The sequence below is a fragment of the Gekko japonicus genome, unplaced genomic scaffold (genome assembly GCF_001447785.1).
Source record: "Gekko japonicus isolate JY-2015 unplaced genomic scaffold, Gekko_japonicus_V1.1 scaffold21, whole genome shotgun sequence".
NCBI classification, from domain to species: Eukaryota; Metazoa; Chordata; class Lepidosauria; order Squamata; family Gekkonidae; genus Gekko; species Gekko japonicus.
Window position 1 is genome coordinate 2,279,227 of NW_015173122.1, and position 23,490 is coordinate 2,302,716.

Consider the following 23,490-nt stretch of genomic DNA (forward strand, 5'->3'; position numbering starts at 1 on the left):
CCTGGAGTTGGCTATGCACCCCATCACCTGCCAGTGACCAGGGGGACCTGGCAACCGTGACAGCTGGGCCTTGTTGTGTCTTTCAAAATACATTCTGGGACTCATTGACCCCAGCTCAAAGTTCAGAACCATGAAGGGGATATCAGTGCAGAAGACTACAATTAAGACAGGAAAGAGGGAGGCCAACAGAGGGGTGGGGGCCCAGCTACCTACCTACTGCAAAACGAAAATACTGTTCAGAGCAGACACAAAACCTTGGTCCAGTTGAGGCAAGGCCCAGTGTCTCTGATCGCAGGCAAAGCATGTTGTCTTTGCTACAGCCAAGCCTGATATACCTGGAATCAGAGGGTGGCTCTTCCTGCTCAGAAGAACCAGGAAGTGGCCAGCCCCGAGGAAAGCAAGAGCACTTTTCAGCATAGGCGAAGGGGACAGAGCATGTGAACTGCGCACATTCTAGCTGGGTTTCAGTCCCAGCATCTGCCAAGTTTGAAATTAAAGGCTGCTCCCGGTGGCAAATTTGTGAAGCCATGCTGTGATAGAAATGGTACTCTATATATACACTTGTTCACCCCCACCCCATTTTCAGGGCAAAGTGCCAACATAAGAAATATACCGCAGGGCATGAAGCACACCTCAGGGCAGAGGCTCCATTTTAACGCAAGCCCTTGCCCGGAAACAATTCTGGGCTCCTAGTTACAGTACCTGGCTTAGCAGTTATGATCTGTACCTGTCAGGGTGAAAGGGTTCTCTGGAGTTTTGAGATAGAAGAACATAGCTGGTTTCCTCCCCTGCCATACTGCAAGCCTGTTTAATCTGCAGGGTTTTGCTTCTAGGAACCCCTTGCCTGTCAGGTGCTGATAAGGACCCCAGCTGGGCGCCTTTCTGATATTTCCCCTTCTGCATTATTATCAGGTGCCCAGCCTTGGTAAGAAAAGCCGGATGGACCGCTCTGATTGGCCTTGCAGCTGGCACTAGGGAGGTGGGGCAGAGAAGTTTCTGATCCCCTTTTGTGCGTTATCTCCTAGGAGCTCAGGGCAACGAGTGTGTGTGGGGGGGAGAGTTTTCTTTATTTTAGAACAGGCTGACAAGGATGCCAGCCTCCAGGTGGGACCTGAGGATCCTCTGGAATTACAGCGCATCTCCGGACTCCAGAGATCAGTTCCTGGGGGGGGAAACGGATGCTCTGGGGGGTGCACTCTATGGCAATGTACCCCACTGTCCTCCCCGGGCTCTACCCCCAAATATCCAGGGATTTCCCAACCTAGAGCTGGCAACCCTGCTCCCCCATTCATAACCCCCACACCTGCTGGTGGCCAGGGGGCACCTGGCAGCCCTACAGGCTGAAAGAAAGTGACTACCCAGAGACCTCAGCATCTGCACACACACACCCCATCCAAGTCTGATGCTCCATTCAAAGAGGTCTTAGAAAGTACTGGATTTACAATGCACACTTTGACCTAAAGTCTGCCATCTGAAGTGCCAAACCAGTTTTCCTGTTTCTTGTGTTTCTCATGGGGGAAATGTTGCAAAGTTCCTCTTTTCCGGGGTGGTTGTTCCACTGTTCCCCTCCACATTAAAATTTATTTTTCTTCAAAATCAAGCTTGGCCCATCACCCCTTCCTCCTGAACTTGCAGCTGAATAGCTATTGCTTGCAAAATTCTTCATTCCCCCCCCCCTTTCCAGATTTGAGTGTGGAGGTTTGTAGGAATAGCTAGGTTCTTCATTAAGACCATAAGAACATAAGAGAAGCCAATGTTGAATCAGGCCAATGGCCTATCTAGTCCAACACTCTGTCACACAGTGCCCAAAAAATACCAGGTGCCAGCAGGAGGTCCACCAGTGGGGCCAAGACACTAGAAGTTCTCCCACTGTTGCCCAAGAATACAGAGCATCACTTGCCCCAGACTGAGAGTTCCTATCTATACCTTGTGGCTAATAGCCACCGATGGATCTCTGCTCGATATGCTTATCTCATTCCCTCTTGAAGCCGTCCATGCTTGTAGCCGCCACCACCTCCTGTGGCAGTGAATTTCATGTGTTAATCACTCTTTGGGTGAAGAAGGACTTCCTTTTATCTGTTCTAACCCGACTGCTCAGCAATTTCATGGAGTGCCCACAAGTTCTTGTATTGTGAGAAGGGGAGAAAAGTACTTCTTTCTCTACCTGCTCTATCCCATGCATAATCTTATGAACCTCGATCATGTCACCCCTCAGCCGTTGTTTCTCCAAGCTAAAGAGCTCCAAGCACTTTAACCTTTCTTCATACACTAAGCAGTCTAAACTTTCAGGCCTGCAACCATTGTAGAAACTGTGGAGAAGGCAGGAGAACAGACAGGGATGTCGCCCATTTCCAGGGTCACAGACAGACCTTCCCTGCTAAATACGTGCACTTTCTTAGGATTACCTGATAGTTCACTGAAAGTCGCGACATCTCTTTATTCTTAATCAAGGCCATCCAGTGCAACTGATCTCCAATCTCCACACCAAATTTCAGGGTCTTTCAAGGTATAAATTGACCACTGTGTCTGTGCACTCCCATGGGGAAGTCACAATAGCTCCAAGCTCAGCAAAATGTAGCCTCCTCAAATTCTGATGCTCACCAAGTACATGGCCTGCTGGAGCATGATGCATTGTCCACACCGGTTTCCTTGACTTAGTTCCCATCTGAGCTACCCGGGGACCTCTGCGAGCAAAGTAAGGGATCTGTAACAAACGTAAGCTATGCACAAAACCTAAAGGTTCCATGGCAGGGGTCACTTGTGAGAGCTATGTCCGAGTCCCGAAGAATATCCCAAGCTGCTCCCCCACCCCTAAGCATGTAGCCAAATTGTGTTCTATCCTGGAAACAGAACAGGGGAGAGCACCAGAAATGAGGCCATCACGTACAACAGAGAAAAATCTGACGAAATAAAATTTTTCCTAAAAAATAAAAAAAGCCCAGAACAGATCTTTCCTTGGGTTTTCTAGGGCAGTGTTTCACAACCTGTGGGTCAGGACCCCAAAGTGGATTGCAGGGTTGTCCTCCCTAATGGCCGCTCCTGTTCTTTCCATTGCTCTCGTCGGTATTTTGAAGACCAAGATCTGATCCTGGAAACAGGCTCTTCCACGTCATACAATAGTTGGTATTTCCCCCACCCCTTTCACTGCATATGTATGTTGATCAACTAAAATATGTCCTGATGGTTACTAGAGTGAGTTTCTTAGAATGCTACGAGGGAATTGGAGGGTGTAATGGAGAAGGAGAGGGTGGTCAAAGGCTGGAACATAACCTCCATATGCAAAGGCTGTGTATATCGAAATGTCACTTGCATGGGGGTCAGAGTTGGGCCAGCTGGGCCCTTTGTGCGATGTTTTTTGGTTTCTCAAAGACATCTGGTTAGCCACCGTGAAAAATGGAATGCTGAACTAGATGGGTGGCAAGGTCACAGTTTGCCTCAGGTGCCAAAAAACCTTGGGTCAGCCCTGGATGGTGTAGTGGTTTGGTGTAGTGGTTAAGTGCGCGGACTCTAATCTGGGAGAACCGGGTTTGATTCCCCAGTCCTCCACTTGCACCTGTTGAATAACCTTGGGCAAGCCATAGTTCTGATAAGAGCTGTCCTTGAAAAAGAGCCATTTCTGTCAGAGCTCTCTCAGCCCCACCTCCCTCACAGGGTGTCTGTTGTGGGGAGGGGAAGGGGAAGGAGTTTGTAAGCCGCTCTGAGACACCTTTGGGTAGTGAAGGGCGGGATATAAATCCAATTTCTTCTCTCTCAGCCCCACCTACCTCACAGGGTGTCTGTTGTGGGGAGGGGAATGGAAAGGAGTTTGTAAGCCGCTCTGAGACACCTTTGGGTAGTGAAGGGCGGGATATAAACCCAATCTCTTCTTCTTCTTCAAGTAAACTTGGACTTGTGGACTACTGTACTGAAAAGGTTGGGAACCACTGTTCTAGGGGACCAACAAGCCACTATATAGAAGCTGGCGAGCTCCCAGGATCTCCCAAACAACCGGTTGGAGATCCGTTCTGTGGCTTATGGGGGAGAAGCCTGACAGTTTGGGCTGTTTCAACTCATCTTCCCACGTCTGTGTGTGTGTAAAATGCCATCAAGTCACAGCTGACGTACGGCAACTTCAGCAAGGGGCTTCCAAGGCAAGTGAGAAGCCGGGGCGGTCGGCCGTTGCCTTCCTCTGCAGAGTCTTCCTCGGAGGTCTCCCTTCCAAATGCCAACCCTGCTTAGCTTCTGAGATCTGACAAGATCGGGCTATACCATGTTGCCTTCCCTCCCACATCTCCCCACAAAGTTATATATTTGCAGCACAGATACAATCCCTCTGCCTGAGAGGTGCATGGCTAGTCCAGGGAAACAGTACTGCACTAGCGGACTCTAGGCTGAGGCCCCTTCATACGCTCATGGGGAGAGCCATGACATTGTCAGGACAGAGGCTCAATTCCCCAGTGTGTCAACTACCCCTTAGAATAGGGCCCCAACCCACCTATCCAGACTTCCCGCTATGCCAGCTACCCAGAGCAAAACAGATGCTTCAGAAACAACTTGGGAGTTGAGCCTCTTTACACCTGCCAAGGAGATGGAGGCCATGCCCTTCTGGCCTTCAAAACGACATGTCAAGAATCGTGCCCAACTTCCTGTCTCGAGTCGCATGCATCTGTAACCAGCAAAAAGCACTTCGCTTCGGGCCCGCTGTCAGGCAAACAGCTCTGCACCATGTCTCCCCACCCCACCCCTGCTGAAGCAGCAGAGCAGCCTGGCCCAGGTGCAGCCGTGTAGATACAACTTCTCCCTTCTGTGTCTGCAAACCAGGAGGAACCACACCCAAGCTTATCTGGAGCCCCTCAGTTGCATCTGGGGCACCAAGCATCCTCCCTCCTCCCTACACACAAACAGCTCCAGACTGTATCTGCTGCAAGCCAGAACGATACCTCAGTCATAATGATAGACGTTGAAAACACAGGCGACCAGCAAGACCCCAAAACTGCCCTGGAGGAGCACAACTCATAGTTGCCCAGGTGCATGTCGGCCCAGGCCTATCGAGCCTGATTTCTGCAAGATGCACCCCACCCCAGCCTCTAGTCTACCCCTGCTGTATGGAGCTCTATTCTGGGAGAAGCGTCAACCTACTACCCATTGGGTGCCTGTAGAGGCTGCTCTCGTCACCCCCTCCCCGAATCTTTTCCTGGAATGGATTTATCTCCTTGAAGCTGGTCCACGTGTGCTTCACCGTTCAAGTCCCCTAGGGGGGCTCTGTACAGGGAGTTGTGACATTCCTCCCCCCTCTATCCTCCTCCACTGTGTCCACCACTGTCTCAGTCTGTCGTGCCAAATATCGACATGGGTCTCCTCCAGAATGATTCTGGTGCTGGAAAGTGCCATCAAGTTTCGGTTCTCATGGCAAAACACAGGGGTTTCAAGGTGAGACAAGTGGGGGCAGTTTGCCATTGCTTGCCTCTGCATAGCAACCGTGGACATCTTCCTATCCGAGTACTAATCAGGGCTGACCCTGCTTCACTTCTGTGAGCCGATGAGATCGGGCTAGCCCGGGCCATCCGGGCAGAGATCAGTCTTACAAACTCTTAATGGCCCAAGTCTCAGCTTGAGTGCAATAAAGGCACCGTGCGCCCAGTGGCACGCTAATGGTCCAAGTCCACCCCCCCAATGGATCCACACCCCCTCAGACTGTACCAGCAACATCCCTGGTTGACATATCCGAAGCCTTTCAAAAAGGGATCACCATGGATTCCCTTTTGAGGAAAGGGTTAAGGAAGGGAAGCCTGGCAACTGGGATTGGGGCAGGCCTTGGTCGCACAGGGAGCAGAAGGCCTGGGGGCTGCAAGGTTTTTCGCAGAGCCCCTCTCCTGCTCCAGGAAAAGGAACAGACGGCTCTCTTCTCATGCCCAAGAAAGGAGGCTGTGAGAGCACCTATGTGGCTCAGACCCTGGGCAGGGCAGTCCGTTGCTCCAGCCCCTGCAGTTGAGAATCTCTCTCTTTTTCTCTTTCTCTCTCACACACACACACTCTCTCTCTCCCCCCCTCCCCTTCTGTGATCAGCAGCAAAGACCAGAGGCAGCACAGCAAGGTCACCACCATTTTATTGTACATTATTTCACACTTGAATAAACAAGAGGTCCCTGGCGACCCATGGCACGGGCTGTCATGCACCATGTACATGCAGAGATATGTATGCCGCCCATGGCAGGAGAAGCAGCGGGAGGTGGAGAGGAAGAGGAGATGCAGAAGGACTCAGCACTAGAGGAGGGAGAACGGATGGTGTCTCCCTCTCAGGCACCAAAGTTTAATGCTACCTCCTTGAGCATGGGAAGGGGGTGGGCTTCAGCCGAGCCTTCCAGTGTTCCCCCTCCCCCAAGCCATCCAAGGAAAGTCACAGCAAGTCACTTCTCCCCCAACCCCACCAAATCACGGGGCTCTTCCACACTAGTGCCATAGAACTTTCCATGCTACTATCCTCTCCACCTTTGGCATTCACATTATCCACACTGGGGTGGGGGTGGGTGGGAGAGGGAGAGGCAGGGATACTCCAAAAGCAGCCTGAGCAGGTGAGAGAATCCAATATATCATGCAAGACAGCATCCCTAGGATTCTTTGCACCAGAAAGGGGTCGCAAGCAACTTTGGGCATGGAGTGCATTTGCACGGCCATGGGGCAGGAGGCACAGAGGAAACTGTTTGGAACCCCTGGGGGAATAAGCACCCCCGCCCCGCATACACAGGTAAAACCCTAGATGGATCCATGGGACCACCTTTACACCTGAGGCAGACACACGATGCCGAGAGGTGTCGAGCACAGAGTAAAGGGGAGAGGGTTCCACCCCTTGGCACAGAGCAGCAGGAAGGAGAAGACTGTTGCCTGCAGCAACTGGGACCAGGCACCGCGGGGGAGGGAGGGAGAGGAAACACGACTGCCCTCAGCTGGTTCAGGTTGCTTGGCTTGGCTGCTCTCCCTTCCCACCCTGCCACCCCTTCAGACACTCTTCTGAGCGTTTTGACCAGGGATAGGAGAAGCAGGTATCCAGGGGCAAGGTGGGGAAACTCCCGGCTTAGGCAGGACCGAGAGAGTAAGACCACTCCTGGCTGCCTCTACTGCTGGCTCAGACATACTTAGCTGGAATCACGTCCCCATTTATACCAAAAGGGGGGGAGGGAAAGAAAGGAGAAGCCTCCGGCACATAGACTGAATAGAACCAGGAGTGGGGGGGCGGGGGGCGGAGAGAGGAGTTGCGTCTCCAGCTACACGTGGCACGAGGCAGCAGAACACAGAGGCTGCGAGGAGCTTTCAGGTTCTGCTGTGGTGACGCTGCAGATTAGACAACGTGGTAAGAACTTAGCGTAGCGTCAAAAAGGAGGCAGAATCTGTACACCGATTAGACACCACATGACAGGGGAGTGATACCAAGTGTGAGTGCGTGGGGGAGGGGGGGATGCGAGTGTGGATACAGGACGTGGCCTTGATTCTTCTGAGCTCTTTTGACCCCCATGGGTCATTTGGCGGGAGGTGGCACAGGGATCCTGGCCTACGGAACGTGTCATTGAGGCTATGTCCCCACATTACAGCAGTCTTCCAGGTTTGAATGGGGGGCCTACCCCTTCAGAGTCACCGACGTTTGGACTGCACAGGACATTTTGGCTGATATGGCTCAAAGAGACCCAGCACACTGGAGGCACCACCTCCCTGCCCCTCCCCCTCCCCCCCCCCCCCCCCTCTCCTGTTCCCTCCCCTCCCCTCCCGGGGCAGCAGCAGCAGCTGAGGCAAAACTATCTCAAAGGTGTCCCTCACCGCCAAATGTGGAAGAACTCCCAAGTGGCAGGCCCCATGTCTCTCTGCCAGGGGATCTGTCCCAATCCCTTCCATTCTGGGTCTGTCCCTGCCCCAGCAGGAGCGACCGGAGGGGCAGTGGTTGGTCAAGGCACAGACTTTGTGAGACAGCAGACGAGGGGGGTGGGGTTTTGGCTAGCAAGACACGGAACAGGGATTACAGAAGAGAAGCCTCTCTTGGAAATGAAAGACCAGTGGACCTGTGCTCCAACTCTGGTCCTAGAAAGATATAAGGCACCCGAGCAACCCCCCCCCCCACTATCTCCACTGATGAAAGAGGAGCCCCCCCCCAATGTTCAAGGCAGTTGGTGGGGAGTGCATAAACGGGGTGGGGGTGCTCTTCACTGGCTCGCCTCGCCTCAGGCCTGGGCTCCGGTTGCTTTCTGGATTAGGGGGATCTGTGGAGGGGGGAAAAAGCAGCAGAGAGGCTGTTAGTAAACGAAACTGGGACAAACATTGTGATCGAGAGGCTACCTTATCATAGTCCTCTGCTCCTAGCTCAGGAAGACAGCAGATGGGATATTTATTAATTTAAAACATTTGCATACCTCCTTTCCACCCAAACGAGGTCTCCCAGGTGTCCCCAATAACAGTCTCCTTATTAACTTTCACCCCTCAGAGCTATGGGTGCTTGGGGGGGGGGGGAGAAAAGTCCCTGGACCCACCGAATTGGATGTTTCTGTCCCACCAAGGGTCACAATATCCTTGCAACCAGTGTTCCCTCTAAGCTGAGTTAGTGTGAGCTAGCTCACAGTTTTTTAGCTTCTGGCTCACACATTTTGGTCTCAGCTCAGGGAGGGTGGCTCCAGAGCAAACTAATTTATGCAGCAGCCAAATGGCTCGCTCACAACTTTAATGCCAGTGGCTCACAAAGGAGAAATTTTGCTCACGAGACTCCACAGCGTAGAGGGAGCATTGTCTGCGACACAAGGAGTGACACCGCAGGCAGTACTGGTAAAAGTACCAATCCCTAGCAGGCCACGCACCCCAACAGACACACCAGCCACAGTATCAGGTACTGCAGCTGGGTATTTTAAAAGGCTCCGGTCCTAGGACAAGGACCACAGTCAACAAGTATTCTAGACCTGCCATTGCTGCTCCCCACCCACCAGAAGAGAAGGAGCAATGAGCAGGCCAGGATTCTCTCCTGCACCCCCCCCCTTTACCTTGGAGAGGTCGACTCCGGTGAGGGCATGCACAGATGCAGGAATCTCAGCCAGCAATCGGGTCACATCCGACGTCAGTTTATTGTTGTCCCCGCTGAGAATCACGATTTCATCGATTTTGGCCAGTGGGGCAGACACCTTGGCGGCAATCTGAGGGCAAGACAGCAACTTCCTGAGGCGCCGGTCCCAGACAGAGGCACCTGGGAGAGTGGTCTCCGGTCTCTACCCTTCCCCCCAACTTGCTCCGACTCTTACCTGGGGCAGCGCATCAAGAACCAAGGCCATTTTGGCTGCCTCCCCATACTGCTGGTAGGCCTCTGCCTTGAGCTTCATCTTCTCAGCTTCTGCTTTGCCGATGGCCTCGATGACAGAGGCCTCAGCCTCTCCAATCTTGCGGATCTTCTCCGCTTCGGCCTGAGCGATCAGCACCTGTTTCACCCTTTAAAGCAAAAGGGAAGAGAACTCTACAGTCACCAACCATAGTGTGAAGTACCCCATGCAGTAGCCTGCTCTCTGCCTTGTCCTCTGAAAGCACACAGTGACGCAAACCGGTTGAGCTCACTTGGGAATTCATCCACTGGTTTAAAAAAGTCCCTGGACCCACCTAATTGGATGTGTCTGTTCCACGAAGGGTCACAATTAACATGGCATTATTGGCTTGAATATTTCACTGCTGGAATATATCTGAAGAGGCCATTTCCAAGTCGCTCTTATATTCATAGGACTTAAGGATAATTTAGATTTACTGATTGATATCGATGGGCTTGTGCTTGTTTTGGGGGTATCAGCAGCAATGGAAAGATGGTAGTGTTCCCCCCCCCCCCCCAAGCGGGGTATATGAGTTAAAAAAAGGGCGGGGGGGGGGGGGGAGCTATGGCACCTAAAAGCCTGACACATTCATTGTGGCAAAAGCTTTCATGGGACACAGCCTCTTCAGCAGATGCAACTAAATATATACGTTTTGTGAGGCCAAAGAAGGTGGGGATGAAGTTGGGTCAACTGCAAAGACGACTAGAGCCTGACACATACTAGAGGAAGTCAGGAGCCAGAACCAAAGAGTCTCAATGAACCCATGAGGTCCAACCCCTGGCAAAGCAAAACACTCCAAATAAGACGACTCAAGATAGCAAGCCAAGCCACATAGTGCAGCAAATAAAACCCCATCATTCCTTTCTAGTCTTCATTCCACCACCCACCACCCTGGCAACACCTTCTGATGCCCCAGAAGGAACAAGAACTGCCCCCCCCACCCTAGACGACAACACCCACTTCTCTCCCTCGGCGATCTCCTGCATGCGGTGTGCCTCAGCCTCTGCTGGCCTTCTGACGGTGGCAATGAGCTCCTTGTCCATGCGAAGGATCTCTTTCTCCTCTACATCAATCTGCTTCCGGCGCTGCACAACCTCAATCTCTATCTCCTCTTGGCGGATCTTTTGCTGCTCTTTTGCTCCTTGCAGTTCATAAGCTAGCTGAGCCTCTGCTGTCTGCAGAGAGGAGGGGAAGAGGATGAGCAAAGGCCTGAAAGGACTCGTCCTCACCCCCCTTATTAGTTCACTGGGATCTTACAGCCGGGTTACAGAAGAACAAAACGTTTCCCAAAACTGGCGGCCGACCACACGTAGCCTCTTCCTACCCCAGAACCCTGTCTCGAGTCTTCCCTCCTTTTCCACCACCCTCTCTCTCGCTTGCGGCCTTCTTCCCCTTGTCAGAATGCAGCCTTTTTTGAACATATGCAAAATCCTTCCTAACAGGGGTCATTTTGTACAAAAAGAGGTGCAGCTCATTAGCATAACTTATTTGCATATGCCACACCCCCTGACATCACTGGGAGTGTGTCAGAAGGCAACACCCACCGCTCGGGCTCCACTGGACTGTTTTGGATTGCTAGCTATTTGGGGGGGGGGAACGTGGAGATCTGTCCTCGCAGAGGAGGGAGAGCTTGTGCCTGAATAAAACTTGGTCTTAAAGGTGCCACTGGACTGTTTTGGACCGCGGGGCTCTGCAACTTACCTGGCTGCTTCTTGCTCTGACTGAGGGCTGCTGGGAGCAGGGGGTGGGGCTTGTTGCATGTGCCCGCCCCCTGGGCTTTTTGCTGCCGGAGCGCCGCTCCTGTGCGCTCCTGCAGGAAATGACCCCCGCTTCCTAACCTAAACTCCCCCACCCCACTGCATTTCAGGACTGCTCATTTGCCAACAACTTTGCCCCCAGAGCAGCCAGAACATTCAAGGAATCACAACTAGGTCCCAGGAGTGCTGGAGAAAAGGACTCACAACTCTTTGATGCGAGAGCGCTCCCTGACAGCCCTGCACTGACACTCAGCCCCCACGGAATGAGGCCACGCACCTTCACATTGATCTCCTGGCTGAAAGCCGCTTTCTGCATTTCAAAGGCACGTTTGGAGTCGGCCACCTTCGTGTCCGCCATGAACTTGACATCCAGCATTTCCCTTTTGCACTCTGATTCCTGCGGGAGCAAACGGGGAGGCATGGCTCGGCTTAGCTCTCCGACCAGTACAAGACAAGGAGCAGCAAGAGCACTAGAAGGACCTCTAGTGCACCTACCCGGATGCCAGCATCACGCTCCGCTTCGGCCACTCCGATATCGGCATCTCGCTGGACAACTGCCGTCTGGGTCTTTCCCAGGGAACTCAGGTAACTGACTTTGTCATAGACGTCCTGCAAGGGACAAGAGTGCAGGAAGTCACTGGTAGGGCATCAGCTGATCCAGGAAGTGCACATCCCCCCACATGCAGGCACAGTTTCAGCAAGGACCTTCTCTCATCATAAATCAGGCCCCTTTAGAAACAGGATCGTTCAGATGGTGGCACGTGTGCTTTGGAACACCCCCCCCCCCACCACCATGCATGCAGGCTTCGTAGAAAAAGAGTGAGAGCATCCTTTGGCAGGCCTCCCACCTCCGCTGCTTATTGCCCTCACTCAAAAATGTTTCAGCACTACTGTAAGCAGCTCTCAGGAACCATGTGGGTGGAAGGGTGGGGCCAAATGAAAGTGTGCGGGGCCAGGGCATGTAGGAAAGCAGTGCCGGGTTCTCCACAATCCCCCTGCCCCTGACAGCATCGGCTCTCTCCCCACCTTCTTAGCTGCCTCTCAGATCCGTAACAGCCCGTACTAAGGCTGCTCCCACATGGAGGCTTTATTCTGGCTTTGGGCTGAAGCTGGAGCAGGTTGTTTTGAAGCCCTCGTACCACGTCACCCTCTCATTGCTCACCTTCCGTATTTCCCCCTGCTTTTATGTGATCTTTCCCAAACATGGCTTGGTATAATCTTTTGGAAGACTGCGTTTGCATTCAGCGTGGACAGGGAGATGTAGATTTTTGTAGGCCCCACCCACAACAGAATTATTTTCCTTGTCCCATGGTTGCTGTTCCCCACCACCACGCCACCAGAAGGCTTTTCTCACACACACACACACACACACAAGATAAAGGACATGTCACTGTTGTTTAGCATGACAGTGATACATCTATTACTGAACTTTTTTTACAGAACTCCAAAAAGTACCTCTGGTGGCTGGGGACAGAATCCTGTGGGGCAAGGAAAGTGCGAGGCATACTATTGTGTTGTCCATGTGCTGTTGCTGCTGCAAATGCCACAGCACTCATAGTGGCAAAAGAAAACTGTTGCCATTTGGATGCGGCCTGAGCAGTCTACAGTGCTCTTTCTAGTGAAATAATGTAGGAAACCGCACTGGCGCAGGAAAAAACGGTTAGCTGCTTTGGTCCACAAATAAATAAAACATAAAAAGCCAAACACAAGTTGTGTTGTGCCCTTTGTGATTCAGCAGGCTGTAACTTCTTTGTCACGCACTACCCCTCCCGCCCAAACCCTGGCTTTCTTGTTCTGAAAAGCCAAGCTGGAGACTTTGAAATCTTGCCTGCTTATGAGTCTTCAGCTGGTCCTAGCAGGAAAAGTAGTGCACCCCTGTCTGTTTTGGAATCTTTCCTTCAAAACTGCCCTGCTTTTCTGCTGCCTACATAACTGATAACAATAGCTTTCGCACAAACAGGCTGTGGCCCTGCCTGTACCTTGATGGTAAAGCTCAGGATTTCAATGCCCATCCGGCCCACGTCTGGGGCTGCCACCTCCCGCACCAACTTGGCAAACTGATCCCTGTCCTGGTAGATCTGCTCAACTGTCAGGGTCCCTGCAGAAGGGAAACAAAGGCAAAGGGTGGTTGGCATATCCAAGAGGAATGGCTGGAGAACTGCTGGAGATTATTAAGTCCTGAACCCTTTGGGGAAGAGAGAGAGATGGGATGCCGGACAGAAGAGGGACCGGGCTTCTTCTGGATCGGAGCATCACTTAGCCCGGCAATGCCAGGACACTGCTCTCCAGACATTTCTGTATCCTGAGAAAGTTCTGCAAGTTTGGAGCACTTCGCTATATTTGCAGAGGTTGATTAGGCTTCGGTGAGCCAAGGAGCTATATGCAGAACACTGCTCGATGGAAGCCCCGTTGAGTCCAGGCATAGCCCATGCGGGCTTACATTTCTTTTGACACTGCAAAAGGTGGTATGGGCTGGTGAGGGCCTAAAGCATGTCGTACTGCGCCCAGGGCAGAAACTCAAGGGCTGCACCAACCTGCAAAAGCAGGAGAGAGGGAAGGTCTATCTACAGGGCCCAAGGAGACGCACTCCCATCAGGGGATGCCCCGCCACTCCTCACACCTAAGATGGAGCGCAGATGCCCCTCCAGCGTCTGGAGAACCACGTTCTTAATGTCATGGACATTCTTCCCCAGGAACTGCTCACAAGCCACTGCAAGAAGCTCCTTTTCAGTCATTATTTTCACCTGTGGACAAAAACCATAGAATTTCCAGTGAGAAAAGGGAGAATGCTATTATCCGTGAGAGAAGCAGAGCGCATACCACCTCTGGGCACCTGGACTGCAGGCCGCCTGGCTCTCAGGAACACTTCCAGCCTGTTCACATTGCCTGTGCTCCTGCTATGACAACAGCGGTCATGGGAGGACAATTTGGATGTTTCAGAGACAGGCTTCACAAAAGACCTGTTTCTGGCACACATACAAATGCAGGGGAGCAAAGGAACAGAGAGTCGCACCAGAAGAGGCAGCTTCAGTAGCCCGAGTCACACGACGCAGGGATTTCAGGACAGGACCCTGTCCCAGCCACCCCCATGAACTGAGCAAATTATTTGCCGCGAAGATTGTTTTGCTGGGAGGCAATTTCTGGGCTTGGACAATGCAAAAAGGAGTCAGACATTTTCTACAGGCTCATAGAGCAGATTTGCTGGGCTCTCCCTCAGCCAGCGGCATTTCAAATCCATACAAGCGTGCAAGTCCTTCCACTTGCAACTCATCTCTCTCAAAACACAGACCAATGGCCCACACCGCCTTGTGCTTTCCCACCTTCCTCCCTGACAAAGCAATTAGTAGATGAAGCTGCTGGCATGGAACAGAAGAGCCTCCACCGCACCCAGATCCCATCACCACTCATTATTTGGCTGGGGATGCAAAATGCTGCTTAGCATCAGCAGAAGGGAGAGCTTGGCAGGCCTCTTACCTGCCTCCGGGCAGTGGTGCCTGGGCTGGCCGAGGTCCCACAAGACAGAGGAAAGACAGTCGGGGCTTGGTGGGTGTCAATGGGCAGTAGGAAAGGTCTCAGGGGACAGACAGGCTGCTCTTGTTCCTCTTGGGCCCCGGGCTCTAATCTTGGAGCGGCCGGAGTCCAGCCTTGACAGTAAACTTGTCCCCCGAAAAGGCATTCTAAGAAAGCCCAGGGGAAATTTCAAAAATAGAAAAGCACACACTGCCTTGTACGCTTCACTTTCCCCCTTAAATAAACAACACAAGGCTGACAAAAACCAAAATGCTTGTTAAAAAAAAAATCAAGATAGTGCTTTCAGCAAGCGGAGAAGGGTTGGGAGCCCCAAGATGTCTCATGCTTCACGTTCCCATACAAAAAAAAAAGTGCTTTCCCTGCTGATACAACAAAACACGTGTGTGTGTGTGGGGGGGGGGGGAGAGGAATGCAAGCCCATCACAAAGTTTCAACAAGAAAGCACATATAAACACTAAATCCAAGTAGTGATGCAGTTCCCAAAACAAAGCGTTCCGTGGCAAGGTGCGCTTTTACAAGCTCATATCCCCAACCAGGACTGGTGTCTAGTTAAGAGCCAGGACCCCAGGGGCATAACTGATCAAGCTAGAAGGAATATTAACTTCAGTGTAGCCATGCGGAAACCTGTGCTTTCAGTTAACCCTCTGAATGACCCTGAAGCAAAAAAAAGAAAGAAAGAAAAGAAAAAAGAAAAGAAAAAGGTCGTCGGTTGGAACACTCATCTTTGCAAAGCCCTAGGACACAATCCACTAGGAACGTTTCTTGTGTGCTCTGCCGAAATTCACTGGCTGTGTTTCCAGCCTTTGCATACACTTCTCTGCAGAAACAACTCTAAACAGCACAGAGTTAAACAATGAGATAATGTGTTTAGGAGCTGGGAAGAAGAGTCCGCAGAACCCCCTAAATGTAAAATGGTGCCACCTCATGCCCAACCAGTCCAGGACTGTGGTGCACAATTAAGAGTCCACTCCCCTTGCTGTCACTGGAAAACCTCCTGTGTCTGGATTTCCCTCTAATCGTTAAACAAACGAGAGGTCAGTTAGCAATTTATTAACCCACTTACCAGAACTTGCAACAAAACTGATAAAAGGCAGGCTTGCCTGGCTGGCTCCAGCAAGTATAACCTCCAAGGAAGTTTGAGGAGGCCAAAATTTATTTAGTGTATTTTTATCCTGCCCTTCCTCTGAGAAGCTCCGGACAGGGTACACCACTCTCCCTGCCTCCCTTTTATCCTTGCAAAACTATGAGGTAGGTTAAGTCTAAAGAGAGCGGCTTGCCCTTGATCACCCAAGAAGCTTCGTACAGAGTGGGGATTTGAACTTGGGTGTCCCAAAACTTAGTTCAGTACTCTAACCACTGCTCCATACTGGATCTAAGAATCAACCCACTCTGTCCAAGGGCCACGAGTGACTAACAGAGATGTGTAAGAGGCTAAGAGAAGTTTGTGTGCTTATTGGCAAGACTGTGTTAACGTCTTCCTTTTCTCCTCAAGAAGCTCTTCTCTGAGACCAACCTTTTTACCAAAAAGCCTCATTCAACTGTGGGGGTGGGGGGACAGGAAGTTATCAGGACAGAGAAATCACTCAGACCATTAAGAGAAAACAGGTGCCCCAGAACAGCTGCCGATTACTGGAATACATCCTGTTGAAGCAAAAGAGGAGTTTTTGTTTGTTTGTGGAGACTAGAGATCAGCCGAATCGGGACCTCTTGGTCAACCCTGTTGCCAACCCAGAAGTAAGCAAAATAGAGAAAAACATAGTGTTAAATCAGACTATTGTGTAATCTTAATAAACCTCTATTGAAACATTTATTCTTGTTTTGTTTGCTTATTATATTATAGTTGCAAGCTTTTCCAATATAATTTCAGAGGCATTTTACAAACATTTGCAGTTTCATAGATTTATTGTTATGTAATTTCATCATTAGAATCATAGAGTTGGAAGGAACCTAGTCATCTAGTTCAACCCCCTGCACAATGCAAGAAATTCACAAATACCTTCCCCAAGACTGAGTTATCGCACACTGGAGAATCTTACAACTTCTGAGGAAGACACACATGAAACGAGCTTCAACCAGGTGCTCGCAGAGTCGAATCAAGCTACAATTATATTTTATTAACTGGTATCAAATTGTCAACAATACGATAAGGATGTTCAGCTTAGCCCATGATGAGGGGCAGCCAGCCACACCTAGGCTAGTAAAGGTAAAAGTTTCCCTTGTTTGAAAGCCAGTCGAATCTGACTCTAGGGTTGCGGTGCTCATCTCCATTTCCAAGCTGAAGAGCCAGCGTTGTCCAAACACGTTTCCATGGTCATGTGGCCTAGATGCCGAGGTGCACAGAAGACTGTTACCTTCCCACCAAAGCGGTACCTATTTATCGACTTGCAATTTCTTGCTTTTGAACTGCTAGGTTGGCAGGAGCTGGAACCAGAGATGGGAGCTCACTCCGTCATGCAGTGTTCCCTCTAAGCTGAGTTAGTGTGAGCTGGCTCACAGTTTTTTAGCCTCCGGCTCAGACATTTTTGTCTTTGCTCAGAAAGGATGGCTCCAGAGCAAACTAATTTATGCAGTAACCAAATGGCTGGCTCACAGCTTTAATGCCAGTAGCTCACAAAGTAGAATTTTTGCTCACAAGACTCCACAGCTTAGAGGGAGCATTGGTCTCAAGCTGCTGAACTACTGACCTTCCAGCCTGCAGTTCAGCATCCTCAAATGGTTCAGTCCCTCAAATGGGACACTGACAGCTGGTGGACAAACAACACCCCTCCCTCTCACTTTTTGAGGCCTTCCTTCCCTGGCTTGGGGGGGAAAAAGGACATTCAACTCTACAGTTTATCTATTGGAATTTAGTTGCTCATTACATATACGACTGATGGGTCTACAGCAATCTGTCCACATTGGGGGGGGGGGGGAGTACAGGGAAATGCAAGTTTTGTTTAATGTGGTTATTTCTGGATATATGTTACCAAAAAAACAACTACAGTATAGTAGACAAACGAAACAAGTGTAAATTTTTCAAGAGGTTTATTAAAATTACACAACAGTCTGATTTATCACAGTATTCTTCTCTATTCTGTGTCCCCTTCTTGTTTATTACAACCCAGAAGTAAGAGCTGTTTCATGGAGGGTACAGCAGGATACAATTACAGGACTGGCCGGCAACTTACTCTAAACAGCAGCAGTGGCAATGCCTGGTCCCCAGCTCCAGAGAGGCCTTCTCAGTAAAATAACCTGCTTGTCACTATTTTAGAGTAAAGTGGCTTTCATGGAGTCATGACTGTATGAATATTAAAAGCCACAGTACTGAACTCACTTGGCAATCAATGTGAACTGGGGGTCATAAACCAACTATGTACAAACTGAGGCAGAGAAGCAGATCGCAGTGCTGGAATGGTGCTGGATCTGGCTATTAAGGAGGTCAAAGTAGCAACAGCACCCTCTGCTGCACAGGCAGGAGAGAAGCAACAACCTAGCGATGAAAAAGGGGAAGGGGCTTCCCTCCCAACAAAGGTGTTGGATGCAAGGTGAATCTAAGGTGGGATGGAGATTTTTTTTTAAAAAGCAGCTTTCGAACAAGGACAGTGTTTCCAGAGCAGCCAATGCCTCTCCCTTGGGCTAAGCAGCCTCCTAGGAGGGAGAGGAGGCCAGGAAGAAGAGTTAGAGGCATGCATTCCTGAAAGGAGGCATTTGGAGTTACTGTACCTGGGCCACACCTGTGACAGTTAAAGCTACCCCCTCCGCCGTCTCTACGTCCTCGCACCTGGGCTGTAACGTCATTATCTCTAGGGAAATCCTGCCAAAAAACGTAAAACATTGGCACGTTTCCAGGTAACAGGCTCAGCTCTTCCCCTTGGCCCAGGACCACCTGCTGCATTTGTCTCCGAGGTAATGCAGATGCAATGCTTCTGCCAGTCGACCAAGCACACAGAAGTCAATGTGGGGCTGTTTTGGAAACCAAGAAAGGGAAATCTTGTCAAGCCACGTGGATCAAGACCACAGACTGCTGCCAGCTGAGTTCAGGATCTCAGAACTGGAAGGGTCATCATGAGGTCCTGCATGATTTGTGGGCCTTAGAAATACAGCCCTGTCCAAGAGTTAATCAGATTTTATACACCACAAGCTCGGAGGTATAAAGGCTCAGGAAAAAAACCTAGGGAAAAAATCCCCCCAAACTTAAAAAAAATTATGATGGAAACATTAGAAGTGTTGGGAAGTGCTTAAAAAAACCCTCCAATTAGATATATTTTTTCTTTTGGGATGTGAAATGCTTTACTAAACAAGGTTTTTCTCACTCAAAATGTCCTGTATCATTTTTTTACGTAAAATAAACTAGAGCATTAGAGAACAAGTACTCCTGTGTAAACCATATGTATGTGCAATATTTTTAAGAATGCACTTGTTTAAATCTGACTAATTCTGTCCACATTTAGTATGCTACATGTAAACACTATTAGAGATCATTATTTTCAATGTTAAAGTTTCTGAAAATCAAGTATGCTATTAGTCCTATTGTAACTGCACAAGACTCTGTCCATTTTGTAGCAAGCAAAATAAAAGTGTTTCCCATTTTCAGTATCTCAGACAAGAACAAAGATATGTGCACTACAGTAGCACAGGTAAGGCAGTTTATGTCTGTCTGCCTGTCTCTCTCTCATATTAGGTATATTCATAATATTGTTTGCACAAATATAAAACATTTATGCTTTTAATTTCCATAAGTTAACTTGCTACATTTATGTTGTTAACACAGAGAAATTAGTTTTCAGCTGGATAAGTACTGCATCTCTTACACACACCGCTTTCTTTTCTGAACCAAAAAGGGGGGGATTTCCCCCCCCCCCGGCTTCAAAATTTCTAGACATTTTACAGGTCTACATGAGCTTGAAATCAGAAGAGGTCTTTGGCAAACTTGAAAGAAGCTCTCTTTAAAAGCACTTGGCCTTGTGGCCATCTAGTGACCCTGAGCCTTAAGGGCAAGGAGGAGACATTTACTGCCAAAGATGACTACTGAGGCTATACTACTGCAGTGTGTCATGTGGATACTGCTCTTGGAAACTGTTCACAAGTTGTTGCTGCCTCCAGACAAAGCAGGTTGCATAGTAGACAACAGTATTGCTTATTTATATCATTCACTGTCATTTTGCCAAAGTGCTCCACAGTCTTTGTTTTCACAAGTCCATGAGTTAGATCATTATAATCCCCCATTTTACATATTTGTTTTCAATCTGCTGAAGCTTAAAGCTAGGCTGCCCAGATGCACGTTTAACTCCCTAGATGAGACCAGAATGCTAGTGATGAACCTGATGAGCTGATTCAGGCCAATGAAGTCATTTAATAGGACTGGACCCCAAGAGGACCTATCCTACCTATTTCCACTGGCATCTCTAAAAGGAACAAAGACTTTCTCAGGGGAGCGGTCTCCAAAGCTGTTCCTGGAGATCCTTGAAATACTGATTTTTTAATTTTTTTTTAAAAATGAGTATCTTTTTTTATTTGGCCTGGCTGTCACTGCTAGGGATCAAACTGGCAGAGAAGAATAAGTTTTAGACACATGTTTTATTGTTAAAATCATCTGAATTGGATGTTTACTGAAATGTCCTAACCCCTCTGATGAAACATGGAGGAGAGTTCCATGAATGATCAGAGAGAAACCTGCAGCATCCAAGTGGGGCTTCTATGTTCAAAGAACAAAGGGGAAGATGTGGACTAGGTGAACCTTCATTGTACCCAGCAAGGCTAGCCATGTACATAACAAGGTTTAAGCCTAGCAGAAGTGAGTGTACCTGGAGGATTCTCCTTTCACAAACAGGCGACCACCTGATGGAGCAGACTCTAGCCTATGAAAGACCACGCCACGATGAACTTAAAAGAGCCACAGGACTTTGCACTTTTTCAAAAGTAGCACACAGTTTTCAGGATCTGCCCGACAATTCAGCTGCGCCCACAGAGAGCGACCCCGAAACATGATCTTGTGTGGCCTTTCTTTTCCCCCCATAGAGTGTATGCACGTAATAGCCTTCCTGTTTCTGTGTGACACTTGTGAAGCAGGCTGAAGTGGCAATTGGGAAGGAGCGGGTGCCAGCAACATTCCCACAGGGTCCAGAAAAGGGGGGGGGGACACTTGAATTTGGAATAGCTCAGCATGCTTTGGTCTACATTACCGTGGAGTGCAACAGCAGGTAGCAAGAGCCAAACAAGGGGGCAAAAGAGAGAAAAGTGCAGGTACCAAGGTGGCCCGCTAGAGAAAAAGGAGAGTGCTTAAGTCCTCTTGCTGCCACTGTTGCTGCTGCGTGGGACAGAAGGGAGAGAAGACGGTTAGAGACAACACATTAGAAGTGGGTGAATCATTTACCTGTGCGACCCCCGTTACGTACAGTGGGACCCCCTCCGACGTCTCAATATTCTCACAGCGACAAAGGATGGTCATAACCTCCAAAGACAGTCTGAGCAGCAATAAACAAGGGTAGGACAGCAAACACACAAGGTGGTTACCAGAGAGTAGCAGAACCCAGTTGCCAAGGAAAAGACGGGACTTTGGGGGTTTCCAAGCCACTCCGCAGTCAAGGTGATTCATGATGGGTTTTGCAGAGCACAGCATCAATCCAGGGCTTCTAGCCAGGACTGCCCTGTCACATATGAGCCTGCCCTGCTCTGGGTGGCCACCAGGGACAGGACCCTGCTTATGGCATGCCCTGCCCAAACACATCCCCCCCGGTACCCACTCAACAATGCTTTGAAACTGGACCCCCAACGTGCACTCGACTCCCCTCCCCACTGGCCATTATTTGGCTCACCATGTCAGTTTCATTCCCTCCCAAATAAAACCTGTACGGTTTGGGATGGGGCCTCACTTTCCCCACCCTCACCATCTATCAAGGACGGTGGGATTTGTAGTGTTCTCTCCCTTCCAACTTGCATTGTGAAGCAGGGCTAACTACTAATCCCACTGCCCTTGGTAGGAAAAGGCTGGGAAAGATGTGATTGGTAACTGCATTAAAAAGAGGCTGGTGAGTGAGAAACCTATACCTATGTGATGTCTTATCTGCAGGGTGGGGGGAAGGGAGAAGCAGGAGGGGATTGTCACTACATCACTACAGAGCATTCAAAGGGATTTTTCAAATACTTGACTGGGATGCTGGGGGGGGGGGAATGCTGATCATGGGGTGGGAGAGTGGCATTCACTGAACACTAGCCCCACCCTGACCTTCGCACCTTCCTCTGGACTGACCACTTCTGTTTAACAGTGTGTTTAAACATTATTAGAAGCCTCTGGTTGTAAAGAGTGCAGAGGTTGTATCAAATGTGCACAAGTGTCTCCCTGATTTTAAAAGACGGGCAGAACTGAAATATCTTCTGTGAGCTTCCTGCAAAACTGCTGAGATAAATGCCACAATCCTTTGCCAAGCATTTGCTATAGAGACCCCCCCCAACAGTAAACCCCTTTTTCATGCAGCCAGAGGGCGAATGCATGCAGACAGGAAGGCGTGTCCACCTAAAAAGCCTTACCCTGAGCTACTCATCTGTAAAATGGAAAGGACAGCCACTTCACAGAGGTGTTTAATGGGTTAAGGGTCATAATGGAAGTTATATTTATTCCATCCCATTTATTAATCGCCTATCCCCACAGACGGTGAGGGCTCTAGGCGATGTACAACAGTTCTAAAAACATAAAAGACATAAAAACCAGTCCAATAACATACTATAATTAAAAGCAGGTGGCAAAATATTGAAGCTCCCTACCATATCTGGTATGTGAGCGCCTCACACGTTCAGAGGAGAATAAGGTCTATACAGAAGAAGGGTCCAGGTGGGTAAGTAGGGCGCCAGCCATGAGGTTAACCATTTCTGTCCTCAACCAAATGCAATATAAACTGGCAGCCAGTATAATGCAGCAACCAAGTGCATGAAATCCCCAGTTTAAATCTTGCCTCTGTCATAGACTCACTAGGTGAGCCTAGGAAAGCTTCAAACCCTGCCTCACACTCTTCTGTAATATGGGGGAGCAGGGAACAGAAGTTGTTTCTGGAACTACCAGAAAACTAACCAGAACTTGGGGGTGGGGGTACCCGATGATGTTGAAGTCAGCAATTTACATTATTTCTTCTGTCCCCCTTCAACTGCTACAAAAGGATTGTAGGGTTACCCATGTACGGTCAGAGCTTGGGGTGCAAGAAAGACTGCTGGAAAAGTGAAGAGCTCATAGCATAGCCCTGGAATATGGGACGTGCACACTTAACTGTAATTTCCATACTAGAGAAACTCTGGTGGCAGTTTCACAGTGAAAGACCTGACCACTAGCCAGAGTGCTCCGGCTAGCTAAGTGCCCCTTCAGCTTCCTCCCCTTCAACTCCCTCCTTCTGTTCTCGAGTTGGCAAAGCAAGTGGCATACATCACAGGCAGCAGTGTGGCATTTGGGGGAGAACCCATCAGCCCACCCCTCTACAAGGAGGCCAGGCAGAGGCACCGGCCTCTGTTCTCCACCTCTGTGGTTGCAAACCCAGAGAGTCTCGTCTTTCTCCTTTTCCTTGTTAGTGCGTCAGGAGGTGGAAGCACCTCCCACAGAGTGGTGGTTGCGACATGCTGTGAACCCCACAGGGACCCTGCAGAATACACACTGGGCTTCAGAACAGCGACAGCAGCAGCACTTTCACACAAATGAGTTAGTCAAAGGATGCATGGGAGGAGACACACAGCAAGCAACAGTCTGTTATGGCAGAAGAGGAAAGAGGTGGGGACCAAAGGGTTGACAGAGGAATCTACTCCAACCCCCACCTCCAGTAATCTGAGCAATCCAGATGCAGAAGGCCACTCTTCCTAAAATCAGTGCTGCCCCAAGTATTCACTCTCAGCAGCATCTGTTGGCCAAAGAGCATGCTGCCCCCCATAACAGCTAACCAGAG

At 49.8% G+C, this 23,490-nt stretch overlaps 1 protein-coding gene across 1 annotated transcript in view; it reads right to left on the reverse strand.

Annotated features, from left to right (window-relative positions):
- Positions 1-7,728: 7,728 nt before the first annotated feature.
- The window catches only part of FLOT2 (flotillin 2), a 28,930-nt gene continuing 13,168 nt past the window's right edge, over positions 7,729-23,490 (reverse strand). Inside the window, exons 3-11 of the mRNA XM_015421864.1 lie at positions 18,293-18,383; positions 13,680-13,803; positions 13,039-13,157; positions 11,555-11,668; positions 11,337-11,456; positions 10,263-10,477; positions 9,249-9,432; positions 8,994-9,143; positions 7,729-8,225 (exon numbers count right to left, since the gene is read on the reverse strand). Coding sequence (XP_015277350.1) covers positions 8,187-8,225; positions 8,994-9,143; positions 9,249-9,432; positions 10,263-10,477; positions 11,337-11,456; positions 11,555-11,668; positions 13,039-13,157; positions 13,680-13,803; positions 18,293-18,383 — 1,156 coding nt within the window. The 3' untranslated portion in view covers positions 7,729-8,186. The remainder of the gene's footprint in view (positions 8,226-8,993; positions 9,144-9,248; positions 9,433-10,262; positions 10,478-11,336; positions 11,457-11,554; positions 11,669-13,038; positions 13,158-13,679; positions 13,804-18,292; positions 18,384-23,490) is intronic.